Source organism: Oncorhynchus mykiss, chromosome 19, assembly GCF_057628025.1.
Source record: "Oncorhynchus mykiss isolate SJ-2025 chromosome 19, ASM5762802v1, whole genome shotgun sequence".
Taxonomy (NCBI): domain Eukaryota; kingdom Metazoa; phylum Chordata; class Actinopteri; order Salmoniformes; family Salmonidae; genus Oncorhynchus; species Oncorhynchus mykiss.
The window spans coordinates 73,259,250-73,275,377 of NC_143040.1; the positions used below are offsets into that span (position 1 = coordinate 73,259,250).

Consider the following 16,128-nt stretch of genomic DNA (forward strand, 5'->3'; position numbering starts at 1 on the left):
ATTTCTCTTTAGATTCTGGCTTGGAGTAGAAAGGGAAGAGATGTCTTGCTGTGGGCCACATTGAGATGTGTAGAGCAACACAGACCTAAAACATAAAGTAATCTACGAAATGGTTGACTAGAACAAGCTGAGCCACGGTTTAGAGAGTTGGTATATTCAACTTTTACAATGTTGAATATATTGTTCTAAATTATAGACATTCAGTAACATATCATTGTTTAAATATTCTCCATGTAATGTTAATGGGGGAGATAATATGGCTGTTATAGAATGTTGTAGTGCCATGTTAATGGGGGAGATAATATGGCTGTTATAGAGTGTTGTAGTGTCATGTTAATGGGGAGATAATATGGCTGTTATAGAATGTTGTAGTGTCATGTTAATGGGGGAGATAACATGGCTGTTATAGAGTGTTGTAGTGTCATGTTAATGGGGGAGATAATATGTCTGTTATAGAGTGTTGTAGTGTCATGTTAACGGGGAGATAATATGTCTGTAATAGAATGTTGTAGTGTCATGTTAACGGGGAGATAATATGTCTGTTATGGAATGTTGTAGTGTCATGTTAACGGTGAGATAATATGTCTGTTATAGAATGTTGTAGTGTCATGTTAACGGGGAGATAACATGGCTGTTATAGAGTGTTGTAGTGTCATGTTAATGGGGGAGATAATATGTCTGTTATAGAATGTTGTAGTGTCATGTTAATGGGGGAGATAACATGGCTGCTATAGAATGTTGTAGTGTCATGTTAATGGGGAAGATAATATGGCTGCTATAGAATGTTGTAGTGTCATGTTAACGGGGAGATAACATGTCTGTTATATAGTGTTGTAGTGTCATGTTAATGGGGGAGATAATATGTCTGTTATAGAATGTTGTAGTGTCATGTTAATGGGGGAGATAATATGTCTGTTATAGAATGTTGTAGTGTCATGTTAATGGGGGAGATAATATGTCTGTTATAGAATGTTGTAGTGTCATGTTAATGGGGGAGATAATATGTCTGTTATAGAATGTTGTAGTGTCATGTTAACGGGGAGATAATATGTCTGTTATAGAATGTTGTAGTGTCATGTTAATGGGGAGATAACATGTCTGTTATATAGTGTTGTAGTGTCATGTTAATGGGGGAGATAATATGGCTGTTATAGAATGTTGTAGTGTCATGTTAATGGGGGAGATAATATGTCTGTTATAGAATGTTGTAGTGTCATGTTAATGGGGGAGATAATATGTCTGTTATAGAATGTTGTAGTGTCATGTTAACGGGGAGATAACATGTCTGTTATATAGTGTTGTAGTGTCATGTTAATGGGGGAGATAATATGTCTGTTATAGAATGTTGTAGTGTCATGTTAACGGGGAGATAATATGTCTGTTATAGAATGTTGTAGTGTCATGTTAACGGGGAGATAATATGTCTGTTATAGAATGTTATAGTGTCATGTTAACGGGGAGATAATATGTCTGTTATAGAATGTTGTAGTGTCATGTTAATGGGGGAGATAATATGTCTGTTATAGAATGTTGTAGTGTCATGTTAACGGGGAGATAATATGTCTGTTATAGAATGGTGTAGTGTCATGTTAATGGGGGAGATAATATGTCTGTTATAGAATGTTGTAGTGTCATGTTAACGGGGAGATAATATGTCTGTTATATAGTGTTGTAGTGTCATGTTAATGGGGGAGATAATATGTCTGTTACAGAATGTTGTAGTTTCTTGTTAACGGGGGAGATAACATGTCTGTTATAGAGTGTTGTAGTGTCATGTTAACGGGGAGATAATATGGCTGTTATAGAATGTTGTAGTGTCATGTTAACGGGGAGATAACATGGCTGTTATAGAGTGTTGTAGTGTCATGTTAATGGGGGAGATAATATGTCTGTTATAGAATGTTGTAGTGTCATGTTAATGGGGGAGATAACATGGCTGCTATAGAATGTTGTAGTGTCATGTTAATGGGGAAGATAATATGGCTGCTATAGAATGTTGTAGTGTCATGTTAACGGGGAGATAACATGTCTGTTATATAGTGTTGTAGTGTCATGTTAATGGGGGAGATAATATGTCTGTTATAGAATGTTGTAGTGTCATGTTAATGGGGGAGATAATATGTCTGTTATAGAATGTTGTAGTGTCACGTTAATGGGGGAGATAATATGTCTGTTATAGAATGTTGTAGTGTCATGTTAATGGGGGAGATAATATGTCTGTTATAGAATGTTGTAGTGTCATGTTAACGGGGAGATAATATGTCTGTTATAGAATGTTGTAGTGTCATGTTAATGGGGGAGATAATATGTCTGTTATAGAATGTTGTAGTGTCATGTTAACGGGGAGATAACATGTCTGTTATATAGTGTTGTAGTGTCATGTTAATGGGGGAGATAATATGGCTGTTATAGAATGTTGTAGTGTCATGTTAATGGGGGAGATAATATGTCTGTTATAGAATGTTGTAGTGTCATGTTAATGGGGGAGATAATATGTCTGTTATAGAATGTTGTAGTGTCATGTTAACGGGGAGATAACATGTCTGTTATATAGTGTTGTAGTGTCATGTTAATGGGGGAGATAATATGTCTGTTATAGAATGTTGTAGTGTCATGTTAACGGGGAGATAATATGTCTGTTATAGAATGTTGTAGTGTCATGTTAACGGGGAGATAATATGTCTGTTATAGAATGTTATAGTGTCATGTTAACGGGGAGATAATATGTCTGTTATAGAATGTTGTAGTGTCATGTTAATGGGGGAGATAATATGTCTGTTATAGAATGTTGTAGTGTCATGTTAACGGGGAGATAATATGTCTGTTATAGAATGTTGTAGTGTCATGTTAATGGGGGAGATAATATGTCTGTTATAGAATGTTGTAGTGTCATGTTAATGGGGGAGATAATATGTCTGTTATAGAATGTTGTAGTGTCATGTTAACGGGGAGATAATATGTCTGTTATATAGTGTTGTAGTGTCATGTTAATGGGGGAGATAATATGTCTGTTACAGAATGTTGTAGTTTCTTGTTAACGGGGGAGATAACATGTCTGTTATAGAGTGTTGTAGTGTCATGTTAACGGGGAGATAATATGGCTGTTATAGAATGTTGTAGTGTCATGTTAACGGGGTTCTAACATGGCTGTTATAGAATGTTGTAGTGTCATGTTAACGGGGAGATAACATGTCTGTTATAGAATGTTGTAGTGTCATGTTAACGGGGTTCTAACATGGCTGTTATAGAATGTTGTAGTGTCATGTTAACGGGGAGATAACATGGCTGTTATAGAATGTTGTAGTGTCATGTTAACGGGGAGATAACATGTCTGTTATAGAATGTTGTAGTGTCATCTTAACGGGGAGATAACATGTCTGTTATAGAATGTTGTAGTGTCATGTTAATGGGGTTCTAACATGGCTGTTATAGAATGTTGTAGTGTCATGTTAACGGGGAGATAACATGGCTGTTATAGAATGTTGTAGTGTCATGTTAACGGGGAGATAACATGTCTGTTATAGAATGTTGTAGTGTCATGTTAACGGGGAGATAACATGTCGGTTATAGAATGTTGTAGTGTCATGTTAACGGGGAGATAATATGTCTGTTATAGAATGTTGTAGTGTCATGTTAATGGGGGAGATAATATGTCTGTTATATAGTGTTGTAGTGTCATGTTAACGGGGAGATAACATGTCTGTTATAGAATGTTGTAGTGTCATGTTAACGGGGAGATAACATGTCGGTTATAGAATGTTGTAGTGTCATGTTAACGGGGAGATAATATGTCTGTTATAGAATGTTGTAGTGTCATGCTAATGGGGAGATAATATGTCTGTTATAGAATGTTGTAGTGTCATGTTAACGGGGGAGATAACATGTCTGTTATAGAATGTTGTAGTGTCATGCTAATGGGGAGATAATATGACTGTTATAGAATGTTGTAGTGTCATGTTAACGGGGAGATAATATGGCTGTTATAGAATGTTGTAGTGTCATGTTAACGGGGGAGATAATATGACTGTTATAGAATGTTGTAGTGTCATGTTAACGGTGAGATAATATGTCTGTTATAGAATGTTATAGAATGTTAAAATGCATCAGATTATAGAAACCTTAAATGTCCCAGCTCTCTAAATCAAATCAAATGTATTTATATAGCACATTTCAGACATGAATGAAATGAACTTCAGAGAAGAAAAAAAAAAAAAAAAACTGAAAGAATAACAATAAAAACTCAATGGAAAAGCTAAAAATGTCTTAAATATCTCTGAATAAAAAGGTCTTAAATATCTCTGAATAAAAAGGTCTTAAATATCTCTGAATAAAAAGGTCTTAAATATCTCTGAATAAAAAGGTATTAAGATCTATTTTAAATATCTCTGAATAAAAAGGTTTTAAATATCTCTGAATAAAAAGGTCTTAAATATCTCTGAATCCGTGGCTCTGACCCCAAACTGGGGTTTTTGCAGGACTAACACTATTACCTGAGAGAGTTGAGTGTCTGTCCTTCTCTGGTCCACTGGAGGCTGACCGAAGAGAGCGCTGACGTTGGGATGATCTTACAGGCTAGTCTGACCGTCTGTCCTGCTTTCCCCTCCACAGACGACGAACCTGATCGGTCTATACTGAACCTGAACCATCATACACAGAGAGGAGGGGTTGGTGGATGGGACTATGTGGAGAGGAGGGGTTGTGGATGGGACTATGTGGAGAGGAGGGGTTGGTGGATGGGACTATGTGGAGAGGAGGGGTTGTGGATGGGACTATGTGGAGAGGAGGGGTGGTGGATGGGACTATGTGTAGAGGAGGGGTTGTGGATGGGACTATGTGGAGAGGAGGGGTTGGTGGATGGGACTATGTGGAGAGGAGGGGTTGGTGGATGGGACTATGTGGAGAGGAGGGGTTGTGGATGGGACTATGTGGAGAGGAGGGGTTGTGGATGGGACTATGTGGAGAGGAGGGGTTGTGGATGGGACTATGTGGAGAGGAGGGGTTGTGGATGGGACTATGTGGAGAGGAGGGGTTGTGGATGGGACTATGTGGAGAGGAGGGGTTGTGGATGGGACTATGTGGAGAGGAGGGGTTGTGGATGGGACTATGTGGAGAGGAGGGGTTGTGGATGGGACTATGTGGAGAGGAGGGGTTGGTGGACGGGACTATGTGGAGAGGAGGGGTTGGTGGATGGGACTTGGTGGAGAGGAGGGGTTGGTGGATGGGACTATGTGGAGAGGAGGGGTTGTGGATGGGACTATGTGGAGAGGAGGGGTTGTGGATGGGACTATGTGGAGAGGAGGGGTTGTGGATGGGACTATGTGGAGAGGAGGGGTTGTGGATGGGACTATGTGGAGAGGAGGGGTTGGTGGATGGGACTATGTGGAGAGGAGGGGTTGGTGGATGGGACTATGTGGAGAGGAGGGGTTGTGGATGGGACTATGTGGAGAGGAGGGGTTGTGGATGGGACTATGTGGAGAGGAGGGGTTGTGGATGGGACTATGTGGAGAGGAGGGGTTGTGGATGGGACTATGTGGAGAGGAGGGGTTGGTGGATGGGACTATGTGGAGAGGAGGGGTTGTGGATGGGACTATGTGGAGAGGAGGGGTTGTGGATGGGACTATGTGGAGAGGAGGGGTTGTGGAGATGAGGGGTTGTGGATAGGACTATGTGGAGAGGAGGGGTTGTGGAGAGGAGGGGTTGTGGATGGGACTATGTGGAGAGGAGGGGTTGTGGATGGGACTATGTGGAGAGGAGGGGTTGTGGATAGGAGGGGTTGTGGATGGGACTATGTGGAGAGGAGGGGTTGTGGAGAGGAGGGGTTGGTGGATGGGACTATGTGGAGAGGAGGGGTGGTGGATGGGACTATGTGGAGAGGAGGGGTTGGTGGATGGGACTATGTGGAGAGGAGGGGTTGGTGGATGGGACTATGTGGAGAGGAGGGGTTGTGGATGGGACTATGTGGAGAGGAGGGGTTGGTGGATGGGACTATGTGGAGAGGAGGGGTTGTGGATGGGACTATGTGGAGAGGAGGGGTTGTGGATGGGACTATGTGGAGAGGAGGGGTTGTGGATAGGAGGGGTTGTGGATGGGACTATGTGGAGAGGAGGGGTTGTGGAGAGGAGGGGTTGGTGGATGGGACTATGTGGAGAGGAGGGGTGGTGGATGGGACTATGTGGAGAGGAGGGGTTGGTGGATGGGACTATGTGGAGAGGAGGGGTTGGTGGATGGGACTATGTGGAGAGGAGGGGTTGTGGATGGGACTATGTGGAGAGGAGGGGTTGGTGGATGGGACTATGTGGAGAGGAGGGGTTGTGGATGGGACTATGTGGAGAGGAGGGGTTGTGGAGAGGAGGGGTTGGTGGATGGGACTATGTGGAGAGGAGGGGTTGGTGGATGGGACTATGTGGAGAGGAGGGGTTGTGGATGGGACTATGTGGAGAGGAGGGGTTGGTGGATGGGACTATGTGGAGAGGAGGGGTTGGTGGATGGGACTATGTGGAGAGGAGGGGTTGTGGAGAGGAGGGGTTGTGGATGGGACTATGTGTAGAGGAGGGGTTGTGGATGGGACTATGTGGAGAGGAGGGGTTGTGGATGGGACGTGGTGGAGAGGAGGGGTTGGTGGATGGGACTATGTGGAGAGGAGGGGTTGTGGAGAGGAGGGGTTGTGGATGGGACTATGTGGAGAGGAGGGGTGGTGGATGGGACTATGTGGAGAGGAGGGGTTTTGGAGAGGAGGGGTGGTGGATGGGACTATGTGGAGAGGAGGGGTTGTGGAGAGGAGGGGTTGTGGATGGGACTATGTGGAGAGGAGGGGTGGTGGATGGGACTATGTGGAGAGGAGGGGTTGTGGATGGGACTATGTGGAGAGGAGGGGTTGTGGATGGGACTATGTGGAGAGGAGGGGTTGTGGATGGGACTATGTGGAGAGGAGGGGTTGGTGGATGGGACTATGTGGAGAGGAGGGGTTGTGGATGGGACTATGTGGAGAGGAGGGGTTGTGGATGGGACTATGTGGAGAGGAGGGGTTGTGGATGGGACTATGTGGAGAGGAGGGGTTGGTGGATGGGACTATGTGGAGAGGAGGGGTTGTGGATGGGACTATGTGGAGAGGAGGGGTTGGTGGATGGGACTGTGTGGAGAGGAGGGGTTGTGGATGGGACTATGTGGAGAGGAGGGGTTGTGGATGGGACTATGTGGAGAGGAGGGGTTGTGGATGGGACTATGTGGAGAGGAGGGGTTGTGGATGGGACTATGTGGAGAGGAGGGGTTGTGGAGAGGAGGGGTTGTGGATGGGACTATGTGGAGAGGAGGGGTTGGTGGATGGGACTATGTGGAGAGGAGGGGTTGTGGATGGGACTATGTGGAGAGGAGGGGTTGTGGATGGGACTATGTGGAGAGGAGGGGTTGTGGATGGGACTATGTGGAGAGGAGGGGTTGTGGATGGGACTATGTGGAGAGGAGGGGTTGGTGGATGGGTGAGGGCTGTGTGTGTGACTCATACTTGGGTGAGGGCTGGCGATGAGGTACTGACGGCAGTATAACTCCTGTCTCTCCTGTCCTGTCTGCTCCATCTTGGGGGAGGCTTCCTGTCGTGTCCTGTACCGCCTGGGATCCTCTGGTGTTCTCTGTCAAACACACGGTGATTTGGCTCAAGGTCCCCACAAGGTAAAACAAACACACAGACAGACGTGTCTCTACATACCTGAGACAGACAGGTACACGTAGCGGTGATCTCTCTCGCGGTCACGCGTTGCCACACAGAGCAACCAACCAGAGTCAGCCTTAGTTAGAGGACCAACTAACAGGGAACCATTAGGCTGCGGATGATGCCTGGGGGGAAGGATTTGACAGTTGCACACACTTAAAATATCCAGCACATTAGTGTATATAGAATACCCCCAGAACACTGAAAATATTATTTAAGCAGTAATTTCCGAGAGGGTGTGGTATATGGCTAACGCTAACGGCTGTTCATTCTCACAACGCAATACGCAGGTCCATGGATACAGCCCTTAGCCGTGGTATATTGGCCATATACCACAAACCCCTGAGGTGCCTTATTACTGTTATAAACTGGTTACCAACGTAATTAGAGCAGTAAAAATACTGCTATGGCTTTCAGCCAATCAGCATTCAGGGCTCGAACCACCCAGTTTATAATACAGTAAACTGAACAACATTATAAAACGCAACACGCAACATTTTTCAAAGATTTTACTCAGTTACAGTTCATATCAGGAAATCAGTCAAATAAAATAAATGAATTAGTTAGTCACACCCTGATCTGTTTCACCTGTCCTTGTGATTGTCTCCAACCCCTCCAGGTGTGGCTTATTATCCCTGGTGTATTTATCCCTGTGTTTCCTGTCTCTCTGTCCCAGTGTATTTATCCCTGTGTTTCCTGTCTCTCTGTACCAGTGTTTTTATCCCTGTGTTTCCTGTCTCTCTGTACCAGTGTATTTATCCCTGTGTTTCCTGTCTCTCTGTACCAGTGTATTTATCCCTGTGTTTCCTGTCTCTCTGTACCAGTGTATTTATCCCTGTGTTTCCTGTCTCTCTGTACCAGTGTATTTATCCCTGTGTTTACTGTCTCTCTGTACCAGTGTATTTATCCCTGTGTTTCCTGTCTCTGTGCCAGTGTATTTATCCTTGTGTTTCCTGTCTCTCTGTACCAGTGTATTTATCCCTGTGTTTCCTGTCTCTCTGTGCCAGTGTATTTATCCCTGTGTTTCCTGTCTCTCTCTACCAGTGTATTTATCCCTGTGTTTCCTGTCTCTCTGTTCCAACGTATTTATCCCTGTGTTTCCTGTCTCTCTGTCCCAGTGTATTTATCCCTGTGTTTCCTGTCTCTCTGTACCAGTGTATTTATCCCTGTGTTTCCTGTCTCTCTGTCCCAGTGTATTTATCCCTGTGTTTCCTGTCTCTCTGTACCAGTGTATTTATCCCTGTGTTTCCTGTCTCTCTGTCCCAGTGTATTTATCCCTGTGTTTCCTGTCTCTCTGTACCAGTGTATTTATCCCTGTGTTTACTGTCTCTCTGTACCAGTGTATTTATCCCTGTGTTTACTGTCTCTCTGTACCAGTGTATTTATCCCTGTGTTTCCTGTCTCTGTGCCAGTGTATTTATCCTTGTGTTTCCTGTCTCTCTGTACCAGTGTTTTAATCCCTGTGTTTCCTGTCTCTCTGTGCCAGTGTATTTATCCCTGTGTTTCCTGTCTCTCTCTACCAGTGTATTTATCCCTGTGTTTCCTGTCTCTCTGTTCCAACGTATTTATCCCTGTTTCCTGTCTCTCTGTACCAGTGTATTTATCCCTGTGTTTCCTGTCTCTCTGTACCAGTGTATTTATCCCTGTGTTCCCTGTCTCTCTGTCCCAGTGTATTTATCCCTGTGTTTCCTGTCTCTCTGTACCAGTGTATTTATCCCTGTGTTTCCTGTCTCTCTGTGCCAGTGTATTTATCCCTGTGTTTCCTGTCTCTCTGTACCAGTGTATTTATCCCTGTGTTTCCTGTCTCTCTGTACCAGTGTATTTATCCCTGTGTTTCCTGTCTCTCTGTGCCAGTGTATTTATCCCTGTGTTTCCTGTCTCTCTGTGCCAGTGTATTTATCCCTGTGTTTCCTGTCTCTCTGTCCCAGTGTATTTATCCCTGTGTTTCCTGTCTCTCTGTACCAGTGTATTTATCCCTGTGTTTCCTGTCTCTCTGTCCCAGTGTATTTATCCCTGTGTTTCCTGTCTCTCTCTACCTGTCTCTCTCTCTCTCGACCACTCAGCCATCATACTGCTCAGGAAGGAGACACGTTCTGTCTCCTAGAGATGAACGTACTTTGGTGCGAAAAGTGCAAATCCATCCCAGAACAACAGCAAAAGACCTTGTGAAGATGCTGGAGGAAACAGGTACAAAAGTATCTATATCCACTGTAAAACAAGTCCAATATCGACATAACCTGAAAGGCCGCTCAGCAAGGAAGAAGCCACTGCTCCAAAACAGCCATACTAAAGCCAGACTACGGTTTGCAACTGCACATGGGGACAAAGATCGTACTTTTTGGAGAAATGTCCTCTGGTCTGATGAAACAAAAATATAACTGTTTGGCCATAATGACCATCGTTATGTTTGGAGGAAAGGTTTGCAAGCCAAAGAACACCATCCCAACGTGAAGCACGGGGGTGGCAGCATCATGTTGTGGGGGTGCTTTGCTGCAGGAGGGACTGGTGAACTTCACAATATACATGTAGATGGCACCATGAGGAAGGACAATTATGTAGATATATTGAAGCAACATCTCAAGACATCAGTCAGGAAGTTAAAGCTTGGGCACAAATGGGTCTTCCAAATGGACAATGACCCCAAACATACTTCCAAAGATGGCTTAAGGACAACAAAGTCAAGGTATTGGAGTGGCCATCACAAAGCCCTGACCTCAATCCTATAGAAAATATGTGGGAAAAATGACTTGTGTCCTGCACAAAGTAGATGTCCTAACCGACTTGTCAAAACTATAGTTTGTTAACAATACATTTGTGGAGTGGTTGAAAAAATGAGTTTTAATAACTCCAACCTAAGTGTACGTAAACTTCCCACTTCAACGGTACATCTTACAGCATACACCCAGGTATAGTCTCAGTGTATCAGAACACCCAGGTATAGTCCCAGTGTATCAGAACACCCAGGTATAGTCCCAGTGTATCAGAACACCCAGGTATAGTCCCAGTGTATCAGAACACCCAGGTATAGTCCCAGTGTATCAGAACACCCAGGTATAGTCCCAGTGTATCAGAACACCCAGGTATAGTCCCAGTGTATCAGAACACCCAGGTATAGTCCCAGTGTATCAGAACACCCAGGTATAGTCCCAGTGTATCAGAACACCCAGGTATAGTCCCAGTGTATCAGAACACCCAGGTATAGTCCCAGTGTATCAGAACACCCAGGTATAGTCCCAGTGTATCAGAACACCCAGGTATAGTCCCAGTGTATCAGAACACCCAGGTATAGTCCCAGTGTATCAGAACACCCAGGTATAGTCCCAGTGTATCAGAACACCCAGGTATAGTCCCAGTGTATCAGAACACCCAGGTATAGTCCCAGTGTATCAGAACACCCAGGTATAGTCCCAGTGTATCAGAACACCCAGGTATAGTCCCAGTGTATCAGAACACCCAGGTATAGTCCCAGTGTATCAGAACACCCAGGTATAGTCCCAGTGTATCAGAACACCCAGGTATAGTCCCAGTGTATCAGAAAAGGGATGCCTTTTCTTTACGCTCACCGATTTGACCGATAAACTGTTTTATTAGAGTTTCACATTCCTCAATAAACTACGACAGTGAATCGGCTGACATACGGCTCGGCTGACATACGGCTCGCTACCTTCAACGGCTGACATACGGGTCGGCTGACATACGGCTCGGCTGACATACGGCTCGGCTGACATACGGCTCGCTACCTTCAACGGCTGGCTGTAAGTTGCTAAGAGCGTCTGCTAAATGATTAACATGTCAAAAATGTGGTGTGCTCACCTAAAGGTAGTGAGAGGGACTCCATCCTTCCTCCACTCCACTAGGATGGTGGAGGACGGAGCTGGAGAGACTCTGCAAGGTAACACTACCGTCTGTCCCACCAGAGCCTCCACCGTGGTCGGGTCGGACTGGTCGATCTTCACCCCCCCTGGCTGGGTCAGGCTGGAGAGGAAAGGAAAAAGGAAAAGAGGAAAGTCACTTTATGCTGATTATTTTAGCATAGAACTAGACAACATAGAGCTAGACAGCATAGAGATAGACAGCATAGAGCTAGACAGCATAGAGCTAGACAACATAGAGCTAGACAACATAGAGCTAGACAGCATAGAGCTAGACAACATAGAGCTAGACAACACAGAGCTAGACAGCATAGAGCTAGCATAGAGCTAGATAGTATAGAGCTAGAGAGCATAGAAATGGAAATGTGACATTCTATTTCTACTGGAGATAGAGGAGTCTAGAAGAGGCGTCTAGAGGAGGAGTCTAGAGGAGGAGTCTAGAGGAAGAGTCTAGAAGAGGAGTCTAGAGGAGGAGTCTAGAGGAGGCGTCTAGAGGGGGCGTCTAGAGGAGGAGTCTAGAGCAGAGGAGGCACATGGAACAGGAACATACCACCACACGATGAGAGCACACCACCATACGATGAGACCACACCACCATACGATGAGACCACACCACCATACGATGAGACCACACCACCACACCACCATACGATGAGACCACACCACCATACGATGAGACCACACCACCATACCACCATACGATGAGACCACACCACCACACCGCCATACGATGAGACCACACCGCCATACGATGAGACCACACCACCATACGATGAGACCACACCACCATACGATGAGACCACACCACCATACCACCATACGATGAGACCACACCACCATACGATGAGACCACACCACCATACGATGAGACCACACCACCACACCACCATACGATGAGACCACACCACCACACCACCATACGAAGAGACCACACAACCATACGATGAGACCACACCACCACACCACCACACGATGAGACCACACCACCATACGATGAGACCACACCACCACACCACCATACGATGAGACCACACCACCACACCACCATACGATGAGACCACACCACCATACGATGTAGACCACACCACCACACCAACACATGATGAGACCACACCACCATACGATGAGACCACACCACCACAACACCATACGATGAGACCACACCACCACACCACCATACGATGAGACCACACCACCACACGATGAGACCACACCACCACACCACCATACGATGAGACCACAAAACCACACCACCATACGATGAGACCACACCACCACACCACCATACGATGAGACCACACCACCACACGATGAGACCACACCACCACACCACCATACGATGAGACCACACCACCACATAACCATGCGATGAGACCACACCACCACACCACCATACGATGAGGCCACACCACCATACGATGAGACCACACCACCACACCACCATACGATGAGACCACACCACCACACCACCACACGATGAGGCCACACCACCATACGATGAGACCACACCACCACACCACCATACGATGAGACCACACCACCATACGATGAGACCACACCACCACACCACCATACGATGAGACCACACCACCATACGATGAGACCACACCACCATACGATGAGACCACACAACCACACGATGAGACCACACCACCACACCACCATACGGTGAGACCACACCACCATACGATGAGACCACACCACCATACGATGAGACCAAACCACCATACGATGAGACCACACCACCATACAATGAGACCACACCACCATACTATGAGACCACACAACCACATGATGAGACCACACCACCACACCACCATACGATGAGACCACACCACCATACGATGAGACCACACCACCATACGATGAGACCACACCACCATACGATGAGACCACACCACCATACTATGAGACCACACAACCACACGATGAGACCACACCACCATACGATGAGACCACACCACCACACCACCATACGATGAGACCACACCACCATACGATGAGACCACACCACCATACGATGAGACCACACCACCACACCATGAGACCACACCACCATACGATGAGACCACACCACCACACCACCACACGATGAGACCTCACCACCATACGATGAGACCACACCACCATACTATGAGACCACACAACCACACGATGAGACCACACCACCATACGATGAGACCACACCACCACACCACCATACGATGAGACCACACCACCATACGATGAGACCACACCACCATACGATGAGACCACACCACCACACCACCATACGATGAGACCACACCACCATACGATGAGACCACACCACCATACGATGAGACCACACCACCACACCATGAGACCACACCACCATACGATGAGACCACACCACCACACCACCACACGATGAGACCACACCACCATACGATGAGACCACAACACCATACGATGAGACCACACCACCATACGATGAGACCACACCACCACACCACCACACGATGAGACCACACCACCATACGATGAGACCACAACACCATACGATGAGACCACACCACCATACGATGAGAACACACCACCACACCACCACACGATGAGACCACACCACCATACAATGAGACCACACCACCACAACACCATACGATGAGACCACACCACCATACGATGAGACCACACCACCACACCACCACACGATGAGACCACAACACCATACGATGAGACCACAACACCACACGATGAGACCACAACACCATACGATGAGACCACAACACCATACGATGAGACCACACCACCATACGATGAGACCACACCACCACACCACCACACGATGAGACCACAACACCATACGATGAGACCACAACACCACACGATGAGACCACAACACCATACGATGAGACCACAACACCATACGATGAGACCACACCACCATACGATGAGACCACACCACCACACGATGAGACCACACCACCATACGATGAGACCACACCACCACACCACCATACGATGAGACCACACCACCATACAATGAGACCACACCACCATACGATGAGACCACACCACCACAACACCATATGATGAGACCACACCACCATACGATGAGACCACACCCCCACACCACCACACGATGAGACCACACCACCATACGATGAGACCACACCACCATACGATGAGACCACACCCCCACACCACCACACGATGAGACCACAACACCATACGATGAGACCACACCACCATACGATGAGACCACACCACCATACGATGAGACCACACCACCATACCACCACACCACCATACGATGAGACCACACCACCATACGATGAGACCACACCACCACTACACCACACGATGAGACCACACCACCATACGATGAGACCACACCCCCACACCACCACACGATGAGACCACACCACCATACGATGAGACCACACCACCACAACACCATACGATGAGACCACACCACCACACGATGAGACCACACCACCATACGATGAGACCACAACACCATACGATGAGACCACACCACCACACCACCATACGATGAGACCACAACACCATACGATGAGACCACACCACCATACGATGAGACCACACCACCATACGATGAGACCACACCACCATAAGATGAGACCACACCACCATACCACCACACGATGAGACCACACCACCATACGATGAGACCACACCGCCATACGATGAGACCACACCACCATACGATGAGACCACACCACCACACCACCACACGATGAGACCACACCACCATACGATGAGACCACAACACCATACAATGAGACCACACCACCATACGATGAGACCACACCACCACCCGATGAGACCACATCACCATACGATGAGACCACAACACCATACAATGAGACCACACCACCATACGATGAGACCACACCACCACACCACCATACGATGAGACCACACCACCATACGATGAGACCACACCACCATACGATGAGACCACACCACCACACCACCACACGATGAGGCCACACCACCATACGATGAGACCACACCACCACACCACCACACGATGAGACCACACCACCATACGATGAGACCACAACACCATACGATGAGACCACACCACCATACGATGAGACCACACCACCACACCACCACACGATGAGACCACACCACCATACGATGAGACCACACCACCATACGATGAGACCACACCACCACGCGATGAGACCACACCACCAACACCACCATACGATGAGACCACACCACCACACCACTATACGATGAGACCACACCACCATACGATGAGACCACACCACCATACGATGAGACCACACCACCACACCACCATACGATGAGACCACACCACCATACGATGAGACCACACCACCACACCACCATACGATGAGACCACACCACCATACGATGAGACCACACCACCACACCACCATACGATGAGACCACACCACCATACGATGAGACCACACCACCATACGATGAGACCACACCACCAACACCACCATACGATGAGACCACACCACCACACCACCATACGATGAGACCACACCACCACATGATGAGACCACACCACCATACGATGAG

General features: G+C 46.8%; 1 protein-coding gene across 1 annotated transcript in view; it reads right to left on the bottom strand.

The window, feature by feature from the left end:
• Positions 1 to 16,128, bottom strand: part of paplna (papilin a, proteoglycan-like sulfated glycoprotein) — a 98,922-nt gene that overhangs the window by 6,735 nt on the left and 76,059 nt on the right. The window contains 4 exon segments of the mRNA XM_090211710.1: positions 4,491 to 4,637; positions 7,502 to 7,625; positions 7,703 to 7,830; positions 11,519 to 11,680. Coding sequence (XP_090067836.1) covers positions 4,491 to 4,637; positions 7,502 to 7,625; positions 7,703 to 7,830; positions 11,519 to 11,680 — 561 coding nt within the window.